Here is a 12,423-nt window from a genome sequence, read left to right as displayed (position 1 = left end):
GTTCACCAACTTAGTTTAGCAAGTTAGCATGCTGTATTTAGTCTGTATCAAAATGGTGGACAGAATGATTTACATTTGCATCGAACGAACAACCAACAGAATAAACATCCAACGCATACCAGCATTTAATGTTTCCAAAAAAGGCAGTTTTATTGCAATTTTACATCACACAATGCATCCCAACTCTCAACAACACTGCATGAGATTGCAATTTACATGGTGGTAAATGATATAAGTACGTCATGAAATTAATTATAATATAAAAAGAATAGATCATAAGAAAAAGAAAACGAGGGCAATAAATCTAGTGGCACACACATACGCACGTTGCACATTCACTATTTCTCTCCTGTTCAAACTACTCAATCCAGGTTTGTAGAAAAAGACAATGAAAACATTCATTCTGCATAGTCTCAATGCACTTTGCATTTGTATGCAATAGATAGTATGCCTGTTTTTTATGTTCACATTGTAATGGCTCTGCAAACCTTGGTAGCCTGACAGGTCTTGTATGTCACAACCTAAAATCTGTATCTAACCTACTGTATGATTGAATAAGGCATTAACTGCCATTCATCCTAATATCATGAAGCTGCATCTGTTAATTTTTAAATAATCTTCATCATAAAACAGTCAGGCCACTTTAACTCAGCACATTATAAGCCAACTCTTTTTCTCTCTTATAATAGTGTAATATAATATGGCAAAACATTGTTTCTGTTCCCTAAAAGGTTATACCAGATCATCCACCCTGCACTGTCAGTATTATGCAAGAGGCAGAATAGAATACACTGACAGACTGATAAGACACAGACAAATGGACAAGTACATACAGAACAACCCTACAGTGAGTTTTGATGAATGTGACCGGTTGATACATGACTGTAAGTGCACAAAATCAAGCATCATGTGACGTAAGAGTTGTCAAACTCGAACCAGTTGTTTGCATGTCAAGAGGTTTAATCATGTCAAGACAATTAAAGACAGTGAAACTGAAGGAGGCCGCCAGGCAGTACAGCAGCTATTCCTGCATCTTTGTCACACAGTCCCACACACGGAGGCTACTCTTTCACAAATGCTTAAAAGGTGTCAGTCGAGAGAGTGCTGGGCTCAGAGCGTAAAGGTAAAGGGACTCACGTAGGGGCCATGAAAGAGAGCATTTGTCCGCCTACCAAATGTAGTCTTTTTGTATTCATGTTGAATTGTCTCAGTGTCTGTTAAGTGGTTGGCAGTGTTTCTTTGGTGCCCCCTAGCTGGGAGAGAGGGCAGGACTGTTCTCTGTGCTGATATTAACCAGGCACTCGCTGGATTTGAGGCTAGCCAGAGACTTGCAGCTGGGGAGGGAGGCCAAGGACCCACATAGTCCCATCATGGAGGGGGTGTAATCCTTTTCTGGAGGGGTGGGACAGACATACAAGGGTCAATTCAAGTGTTTACTCACTTATTATCTTACAAGAACACATTGTGGTAAAGTGTGTGACTGTAAAATGTCACCTGTGCACCAGGCTCCTCCATTATGTTTCCCCTCCATCCTCTGGGAGTCTGAGTCCAGGCTGATCTCCACTGACAGCAGCTCTGTGCTGGGGAAACTCCTCCTGCAGGTCAACACAAGTTAAGGGTTAGACTTGATACAGTAGAGTGCTTTCAGGCAGGCCTGAAAATAGTATTATTTTATTGGTTGTAGCTGAAAAAAATAAAAATATATTATGGTATGTATTACATTTATATTAAAGTTGATTGTTAAATTAAACATATGCAAATATATAGTGTATATATATATATATATATAGTGTGTATATTTCTGTTGTTTTGGTGAAGTTCATATTAGAGTTTACATTTTTTGAAAATCAGTTGTTGTTTTAGTCATTTTTTTCACACAAAAATGTCAAACTTTTGTTGGTTTCAGCTTCCCAAATGTTAGCATGTAAAGTTTTTCTTTGTCAGTAAATTGAGTATCTTGGGTTTTGGACTGTTCATCGGATAAAACAAGATGTTAGTTTTCACTGTTTTCCAACATTTTGAGGACCAAACAATGAATTTATTAACTGAGAAACTAATCAGCAGATGCAGCTATGGTTGCAGTGTTTACATACCTATAACTAATGAATTAATTTAATTTAAATGATGCACTATGAATCTCAAAGTAAAATAAATAAAAAGTGAATTTAATTCCCATGTATTAATGTATGTTTTTTAATCATAAATTAATCATTGGAATTTTACATGGCATTACAAAATAAATTAAATGCATTTGCCTTTCATATTCTATCTGATTGTCTCCTGCAACATTAAGTTTAAAGATGTGTTGATGAGTGGTGTGCCACCTAAAACATTAATCAAATCAAGTCCACAGAGCAGTAGCAGACACCTGCCAACACATAGCAGCAACAGCTTTTATTAAGTGATTATAATTAAACACAGTTAAAGTCTATAATTATTCCAGATGCACAATCCAGGCTCCCTATCTTGACCTTCTTATTTGTCTGTTAGATAAAAAAAAGCAAATATATTGTATATAGGCATATGTATAGAGGCACATGTACTGTTCGTATTATACGTGGTCCATGTAGTATATAATGTTTGTTCACATGGAATAAAAATAAGAACTTAGAAGCAGGAATTAGCCATATCTTTGTCAATATAATATAATTATTATCTTATCTATCTTATCATAACCGCTTGTTTATGGTATGTGTGTGTACGTCTGTTTCTCTTTTCAATTATTTCCAGTTAGATTACTTGTGCTGCTTGTAAGCTCAGTTATACCAGGAGACAGACACTCGGTCAAACCTGCGGAACAGCTTGACATCCTCTTGGTTGTTGTACGGTTGGAGCGTCGGCCACTGGTTGACCAAAGGGATTGAGAGGTTTTTGGCCAGGTGGTTGGAGTCACATGGAATCAAGCTTGTCCTGACAAACAAACATGTACATCACATTATTAAGAAGTAATAAAATCATGGCCTTTGATACAGACACACCACCAACTAAACCGATGAAAATGGTCAGTGGTTTTAAAGGTTATAAAATGTGATTTAACATGGGGATCTTTTCTGCTTCCCACAGTGTTTTGCACTGAGGAATATGTGGGAGACACCTGGACACCACCCTCTGTTTCCACTACTCACAGTTGCTCCTGAAGCTCCAGCACTATGGCCTCCAGTTCCTTCTTCTCCTGTAGGCTGTGGCTCTGTAGCTCCTCCAGTCGGACCTTTAGTCTTTTGTTCTCTGTTTCGGTGTTCTTCAGCTGGGACTCACGCAGGCGCACAAGCTCCTCCAGGTAACCCTGACAACGCACATCCACACTGAGTGAAAGGAAACATCCACCCTTGGATACTCATATTATCATCATCCATCTGTGATGCTCAGTGTATTTTAAACCAAAAAAGGTTGTGGCCCACTTTTGCTCAACCCTATGCAGTAAACACAAAAACACAAGTTTACATGCCATATTTAATATGAAGGCTTATAAGTAACACTTTTTAATAGATTGGCTCTTAAGATTTTGTTCTTTGATATTTTATAGTGTAAATTATTTCGTTTTAATTTGTCATCTTGAGCTAACAGTGCAATACCCAGCAAATCCCATCTCAACTGACTCAATTAAAGGAATATTTTGACATTTTGGGAAAATACACACTCTGTTTCAGGCTCAGGCTAGCTGTTTCCACTCTTCATGCTAAGCTAAGCTAACCAGCTGCTGGCTGTAGCTTCGTACTGAATGGACAAATGCAAGAGTGGTATTGATGATAGAAAGCAAATAAACCTTTTCCCCAAAATGGCGAATCCTTTCTTCAAGCAATCCTATCCCGTGAATGTTCAAAACCAAAAAGATGGCTGCACACCTTCTGAGCATTGACGATCTTGAACCTTTGCTCCATCTTGCGACACTTTGTGCTCCAGCTCTCCTCGTCAGTGACCAGAGGGATGTAGGGGTGTTCGGGGACGCTGTCATCACTTGTGCTGCTGTCGACACTCTGTCGATCGTCATCATCACTCAGGTAATCATAGCTACAACAGAAGCAGCCGAGTTATTTATTTTCAAGCGCCTAGTTATATAGTTAACAACACCTGAGCTTTTCCTCCTATGACAAGCCAAAATGTCGAAAAAGACGTACAAGATCCCAAAGAAATGCAGCTCCTATCTAATGTTGCACAATAATAAATCGTGACTTTAAGTGAGGGATTGATTTGTAAAGGTAATAAATAATTATAATCTAAGAGTAATTTCTTTAATTGCAGCATCTTCACATAGATAAAAATAGAGACAGACCAATACTGAACATCTTGCACTGTGTATAGAAAAATACACAAAGGTGGAGTAAGGTATATTTTCCGGAGGTAAATATCTAATACCATGATCTATATTGTATATGACCATTTATTTTTCATAAAGACAAGAGTCTCAACATTTATTGCATTTTCAAAATATATTCCAAGAATAAATTAACATACCTTTGTGTAAATTTTAAGTACGGTGTGTAGTCAATCACAGCAGAAGACTTCCCATCCAAAGCCTCGCCTTTCAGACAGAAACTATGGAAAGGAAACAACAAAAAACTATAAATACCCACCTAAAATGACCACCTTGCTGCCTAAAATGTTACTTCATGAAGGTCCTTCTCACCTAAAGTCTATGGCTCCAAGACCTATGAGCATCCCCGTTAGAACCGTGGCTTCCTCTCGTAACACGATGGCTCCTTCTGCATAGAACCTCCTAAAGCACAGTGACAAATACAACCAGGTGGGAACGTGGATCTAGTAAGGATATGGTGGTACTGCATAGTTAGTTGTGCGGGGCCTCTTACCTGGTTGTTCTGCTGTCCCTCAGAGCAGTGGCGATGTATTCAGACAGCCTCTTCTCCATCAGGGCTACTCTCATCCACGCTCGCCCCTGAAGGAGTCACCAGAGGTTGGGATATGTAGCATCAAATTAAATTATATAAATATTACTGCAAACTATATCATGGCTTTCGGGGGGGCTCACTTATATTTAGGTAATTTGGCAGGTAGGCTGAGTAGTTTTTTTCTGATCTTTGAGTTTAAGTGAGTGAAGTTGAGGATAATACGCCACCACACTTGGATGGCGATGGCAGAATCTTACTTAAAGTGAAGTAGTGATGAATCACCCTCATGCATGAATCATCAATAATTGCCTAATTGTACGCATTAATGATGATAAACATACAGGAAAATAGAAATACATGGCAAAAATAGCATATTGTCAGTATTTTAGAGACAAAAAAATTCACAAATCATGTTTTCAAGTTCCCCCATTTTTTAACAATCTTCACCTACCACAGCCAGTATGATGCAGCATGCTCATAGACATTTTCTCTTTCTTTGGTAGCCTATTTGTTTGCTGTTTCTCCACAAAGATTATTACAACTGAACTTTTCAGTTGAACTGCCTGTTTCAAATAGGAAGAGGGCCTTAAACTAAAACATGCCCACGTGTCAAAAAACCAACAAGCACAAACTTAAACAAATACAAAATAAAAATCAGAAATGACATCAATAACTGACTGAAAGGTGTTCCATCTACTTAAAATAGGTGAGTGTCTATTATGATCATTAACTGTATATAGGACTTGCCTTGGCTCGTGAGGTGCTGATGTTTTCCATGCTCTCGATGCTGCTGATGCAGCTGTTGGGGACTTTAGCACAGGCCAGACGGATGTAGTCCCAGTAACTCCTCTGACCATCAAACCAGCTGCCGGAGCCTCGAAAGGGAAAGTAACATGAATATTGTTGGAGGCATTTCTGTGCTGATATATTGAACTTTACTGTCAACATGTATAAAGTGTATTTGTGGAGTTGTGGAGTTACAGTTATGTTTGAGCATAAAAGGTAGCCACTGAAAATAGACTGATCACCGGATACTGATTTGTTATTTGTTATATGCATCTGAATTTGCTGGGGCAATGTTAGCCTTTAATACTACTATATTTTGTTCAGAAATTCAGAATAAATATTAATGCAAAGACATAATAACATGTTTAAACTTGATGTCATCAATTAAGTACTGATTACTTGTTTTTATTATATTATTATTATTTAATTAAATAGATTCTGCCTTATATTTAAAGACAAATCTCTCCATTTCTTGTTTTATCCACTTTTTTTGATTTGCATGGAAACATGCCTTGTCTTCTAAAAATCCAAAACAATATCTACTGCTTGCTAATTTAAACATTTTGCTTTGATGCCAGATCCCATTTATTGTTTTTTGAGTTTATTTAACATGAAGTCAATCCCAGACAAATTCCTCGTAGGTTCATTACCTTTGAAACGGTGGCTGAGGATGTGCTCAAGAATGGCTGCAAAATTTATGAACTCCTCAGATGAATCATCTATGGGTTCGGCTGTGTACTTCTCTAACAGCGTCTTTACTGAAAACCTGTGTGTGAAAGAGAAAGAGAAGTTTTTAACAAAGAGTTTAGTTGCCAGTAATAAAGTCATCATGGGAATAGATTAGTCCGGGAACAGATTAATGGATTATTGCTTTCTTTCACTGTAGGAGGAACACGTCATAGATCAAAGTATAATTAAACTATTTGGAATCTCTACTCAATAAAAAGAAATCTATGTGAGGAACTAATCATGAAAGAACACAGTGTTCAGCCAACATAATGTGAGACAAAGTCAATTATAATAAAACCTATGAAATGGATGAAATCAAAAAGTAAATCAGAACCCATGTTGTTAAATACACAATATGTTCATCTCATATGTTTGTTGCTGTCAGTTTGTACCCATGCTCACACTGTGCATTTCCTATCCTCGAGCCTGATGTCACCCATTTCCTGTGAGAAAAGCGTCTATGGAAAGCTTTCAGGAAGCTCTAACAACTCAATTTACCTCTTAGTGGACAGCATGAATTTATGACTCTAGTCTGATGTAATATATTGCAGACTGCAAGGATGCCTGCTTGTGTTACACTGCGCTGTAGCCTATAAAGTACATTTTGAGTATGCCACATGAATACATTTGGAAAACAAATTCAGTTAAATACGTGTGATAAACAGTCAGTCTGTAACAGTCAGTTTGAGGAACACTGGTCTAAATGAATGTACCATAAGGCACAAAATTTTAAAGTATACATGTTCATAAATGCACCATCTTATACCCATTCCAGTCATAAGAAGTGTAATTTTGCTAATGTTTCTATGGACTTCCATGTGAAATCTGATTAAATGTAAAATTTGGTAACTGTGGTGGAAGGTAAGTGAATCTTGGTAGATAAATCAGATCCTGGACTCTAGTCTGAGTCATCCTGGTATCCATGAACAGTAGGATGAACTCAATTATATATATTTTTTTATACTATATACTATTATACTAATTTCATTGACGCTGTAAATAGACAGACCTAGGGAAATTCTTCACAGCAGCCATTTTGACATGAAATAGTAAACACAGCTGTCACCAATGATACTAATTAAGGTTCAGTTGCATCCAGGTCTAATTAGTGTAGCAGAGCCTTCACAGTGAGCCAACGTGCACATTAGCAGCACTCTGAAAACCTGTTTGGCTGGTATAATGATGTGTGTTAGCATGCTAACTTTTGCTAAACATAAAGTACAAATAAAACAAATAAACATTTTTACCTGCAAGATAAAAAGTCACAGGATCACATTAATGTCTGTACCAAATTTATGACAATGCAAAGTTGTCCAGACCAACACTGAATAATATAAATTATATAAATAATTCATGTGGATTCCAGTGTAACAATGTACCTGCATAATTAAGGGTTTAACTGGGGTGACCTGCTGTAATATAAACCCAGAGATGCTATAAACCACCATGCTTTGGCACGTTTATTTCAGGCAACATTATCCTCCTGAAATGACCATTCCTAAATATTTTCCTGGAGACTAAATAATTCAGCACTTCTATTTGCTGCAAGAACACCTGCCAAATGCTATTTGTCCAGTGACACTGAGGTGAAAGTGGCCATATGGACCAAAGAAACCCTGATAACACAGCCTCTGCAGTAGATCAGAGGCATTATTTCTGATATTCGTCATGTTTTGCTGACTAAAAGTTTAAGTCCAAATATAAACAGTCTTTAGTGAAACGTATATGAGCACTTTACAGTCTGTTTACGTGGTGTGCCCATAAGACAATGCTCATCCTAACACAGGCCATTGAGGCAAGTGATTTCACCCCCCATTGTTCCAATGGCAACAATGTCTCATTCAGCTGCTCTGACTGTGGCCAGATACTGGACAATAATTGGCTGACTATCCTCAAAACGAGCACAATCCCCTGTGTTTTCACTGTATCACAGACAGCTGAAATGTGACATGACCCAGATTGTCTTGCCTTGTTCACCTGCACAAATGTCTGAATGTGTGTGTGTTTAATACATACAGTCTGACAAGAACATGAGACTGGATCACATATCCAGTCTGTGGTCATATGACTTGTGCTCAGAACAATAACAGAACACATGAAACAGATATGAGTTATCTGATGACTTTAGGCTTGACTTTGACAGTAATATCAGTGATCTGAACCTTGGCAGAACCATCAGCTCAGAGACAAAGCAAACATGAAGCCATAATTCATTCTTATGCAGTGCTTTTGAATGAATGTTTCTTGCATAATGTCTAGGACAGAAGGGAAGGAGTGATTGTTATTTAATGTGAATTCTGCTACATATATTGGCTGTGTATTTTATTGCCAAGTTTAGTGGCATTTAATTTGTTTTGAAAAAGCTAATCTAAATTGAAGGTCCAGTGTGAAACATTTAGGAGGATCTAATGGCAGAATTGGAATATAATATTGTAGGTATGTTTTCATTAGTGCATAATCAAATGAATGTAGGAATAGTTGTGTTTTCGTTACCTTAGAATGAGCTGTTTTATCTAAAGACACTGCTAGTCCGCCATGTTTAACCGCCATGTTTCTACAGTAGCACAGAATGGACAAACCAAACACTGGCTGTAGATAGGGCCTTTCACGTTTTTCTAGATGCCAGTAAATCCTACAAACTGGACCTTTTATTCCTAACAGTGCAGTCTTTTTTGTATAACTACGTTTCTTTAAAAAGGACCCATGTGCTACCAGATAATACATCTGGAAAAGAAATGAACACAAAATGTATTACACATATTCACAATTCATGTTTATTTAAACCTTCATTAACTGATTTTTTGGCCACTTTGGAGCAGCAGAAACAAGCTGTGAAAACAACGTTGACATTTATCACCTTTCAAGATGATAAAGTTGTTAGCAAACAGCTGCCAATTTTAGACATGAAATATTAGCATGAATTTATGTTCATTGTTTCTAATGAATCCAATATTTACTCTTCTTCTAGCTCTGGTCCACACCAACTCCTGAGGGAAATACCTGGCTTATAGCTGCTAAACACTACGTTCACTAGTTAGTTGCTGTCTGCTGTTTGGTGCTGAGCAGGTATAGCATACAGTCTGTTTATAGAGCTCCTTAGATGAGAACAGCTGCCTACTGCGGCAGAAACAGTGAGAGCAGTGAGAGTGACCCAAAACAGTAAAGTTACATGACGTAAAACCAAAACAATGAGCTGAAAGACACAAAAACGCTCTGCAGCTCTGAGAGAAACTGCAGAATTGGGTGATAATTCTCTGTGGGTTCATCACTATGACCCCTTTCACATAACACACAGCCATCTGATCCATTGTTATTCTAACAATAGCGATCATAGCAGCTTTAAATTAGCTGCTGATAACTGTAATGGTGTTTACATTTTAAAGCAGATACAGGCAGCACATCTTTCATGCATTCATGTAAAGTGTGTTTGTGTTTGTATGTGTTTAAGCTCTGGCATTTAAGGGCTATATACTCCTTCAAAGCCCAATCAGGACCTTGCTGTGCAGGCCTTGTGCCTCCCTGCCCTGAGTCCCTGGGGTGCCAGCTAGTCCTTGCCCCAGGAAGGTTGTCGTCATAGCAACCACGCCATCAGCGGGAAGAAAATAAATCGCCCTGACAAAGATGACACCGCTAAAAAACTCACACAGAGATGGACAGCCAGGGGTAGATTGTCGGGGTTTTGTGCATCAGGATATTAATATTTGTTAGTGCACATGAAGGATTTTGTGTCCGCACAGGCCCAGGGTTCATAAAAAGGACTTATTATGAGGATGACGTAAGTGCATCTTATGTGCATATATTCTGTTTGGTTAGAATAAAGACACCAGGACCTATTTGTTGTCATAAAACAGACATATATTACCACATGGCCAGTTAGGATAAATGCAGCATTTAGCCTATCAACATCTCCACTTTAGAGGCTTCCAAACACACACACACATACACATACACACACAGTCTGCCTGACATTAAAACTGACCTGCAGACGGTGATGAGGTTTTTTCTCTCCACCGTCAGATTCCGAGCAGACGCTTTTATCGAGACTTCTCCCATGGCCATTGCTGCCCGCATACAGCCGGGCTCCATCCAGGAGGAGGCAGCCCTGAAATCAAAGGACCCCTCCCTGTCGGCCACTAGCCCTCCTCATTCAATCCTGGATGCCGGAGAGAGGATGCTGGCTGCCCGCATCAGAGCCGCTGACAGCCGGCAGCAGCGGGTTTGTCTTTGACATCAGATACACCGGAACATGCGAGTGTGTTGATCTGTTTGTATTATTACTCTCATACACAGAGAATTACAGCTGCTCTCTCTCTCTCTCTCTCTCTCTCTCTCTCTCTCCGCCTACTTCTTTGACATCACCATGATGTCACTGGCTCGGCTCTCATCATGCAGACTGAACATGACGAATCACCTCAGTGGTTTGAATGGCATGTACACTTTTAAAGCAGTTTCTGGCTTTACAGCATTTTCACTGTGAAAGACTTCAATAACAGGCAGATATATGTCTAATAGGCTCGATTAATAACCAAAAGTACTAATCATTATTTGCATGTCCGGCTGAATTATGGGGGAACTGTGTAGGAAATGATGCACAAACAATCTTAAGTATTTCAGTTTAATGAAAAGGTGCAGCCATAAAAACATGGAGGCTTATTAAAGATCATATAGATTCACTATAGAGTTGGAAACAAGGTGATACAGTATAATGTATGTGCAGTATGTTGCAGAAGATCATATAGATTCACATCCTTTATTGTTCTATTCATCATGTATATCTTAATAAAAGATAATAGATGCTGTATGGCCATGTATTGTAAATAAGATATTAATAAGATATTTGGCCCTTGCAGAAAAAGGGATGAGACCTATTACTATTTTTCCTCATGGTTTTTTTGCAATACATGTTTTTTTCTGTAAGGGACAAGGTATCTGTATTATATGCATTATATGAGGTTCATTGTGTCCATTGAATACTTGTACATTCTAGTTGTGTCGTAACAGAAATGTATGTGGTTTCATTTTGTGTGCAATCACCTAAAATATATATAATATAATATAAATAATAATAATATAAATAAATATAAATTACAATAAGGGTGATATCATCAACTCCAGCGGCACCACAGTCATCATGCTGGCTCATTTCCTCCCTCTGTAATTTCCGATCAGCAACCTCGTCACTCTCCTCCCTCTCTCCTTTTCTCTCCCAGAAGAGGTTGTTGAACCTGAATCAACCAAAATGTCATCAAATGGTGACACTTTGGTCCCCAGCCTTTCCTCTCTAATGAGCTGACAGCTGGTCGCCACCATACATTATTGGCTGGGGGTTGGGTTTTTTTTTTTTTTTGTCCTGGTGGAGGAGCAATCACTCATGCATATCTGTGTCTGGTGCTCCATATGTTTGGATGCTTCATATTCCTTTTTTGACGACATCAGAGCTGTGAAATGTTCAACTACAGTCTAAAATGCAGAGACAACAATACCTCATGGTTTTGTTTTCCTGAAGAGAAAAGCTTGATTTGTATTATTTGATGTTTTAATGTTCATTATACAATGATTTATGGGCTAAACTTTAAATTCATTCCTGATTAGTTCTCCTGGTTGAATGATTACTTTAAAAAGTTCATGTGAGCTTGTTGCTTGTATGCTCATGACACAATAAACATACATCTAATTTCCTTCAGTATCACAATAATGTATTTTATGTTTACTGGCCTCTAAAATGTATTTTATGTGTACTTTATTATTTCTAATGTACCTAAAAAACAAAGATAAGCAAGTCAAACTATGTTGTAAAACTGTTATTATTGAATTTTTTTACATCGACTACGTGTGTTATGGGTCTAAAAGGGTCAAATGTTCTCTCAGTGCTCTGGGCTCTTGATGGTCTGAAACTCAAAAACAATGCACACACACACAAAGACTATTGATTAGTCATTAGTTTCATTTCATTTGACTTCTCATGAGGCAATAACCAGTGAGGACATTTTAACTTGCAATGTGTTCACTCTTGCAACAGGGGGCAGAGCTTTATCTAGTATATTTCCTAATAACTTAAAGGGCC

At 38.1% G+C, this 12,423-nt stretch overlaps 1 protein-coding gene across 1 annotated transcript; it reads right to left on the bottom strand.

Annotated features, from left to right (window-relative positions):
- Window positions 1-124: 124 nt before the first annotated feature.
- Window positions 125-10,613, bottom strand: rundc3ab (RUN domain containing 3Ab). The gene is made up of 11 exons (XM_051418379.1): window positions 10,339-10,613; window positions 6,281-6,396; window positions 5,592-5,719; window positions 4,806-4,891; window positions 4,625-4,714; window positions 4,453-4,533; window positions 3,843-4,008; window positions 3,126-3,283; window positions 2,791-2,910; window positions 1,495-1,595; window positions 125-1,392 (listed from the first exon to the last, which is right to left on the bottom strand). Exons 1-11 carry the CDS (start codon window positions 10,443-10,445, stop codon window positions 1,250-1,252), a joined length of 1,296 nt encoding a protein of 431 aa, XP_051274339.1. The 5' UTR covers window positions 10,446-10,613; the 3' UTR covers window positions 125-1,249.
- Between the last annotated feature and the right edge of the window lie 1,810 nt (window positions 10,614-12,423).

This window comes from Dicentrarchus labrax, unplaced genomic scaffold (genome assembly GCF_905237075.1).
Source record: "Dicentrarchus labrax unplaced genomic scaffold, dlabrax2021, whole genome shotgun sequence".
Classification (NCBI taxonomy): Eukaryota; Metazoa; Chordata; class Actinopteri; family Moronidae; genus Dicentrarchus; species Dicentrarchus labrax.
Note: the sequence above shows the minus strand (reverse complement) of the source record. Positions and strands in the feature narration are given on the sequence as shown.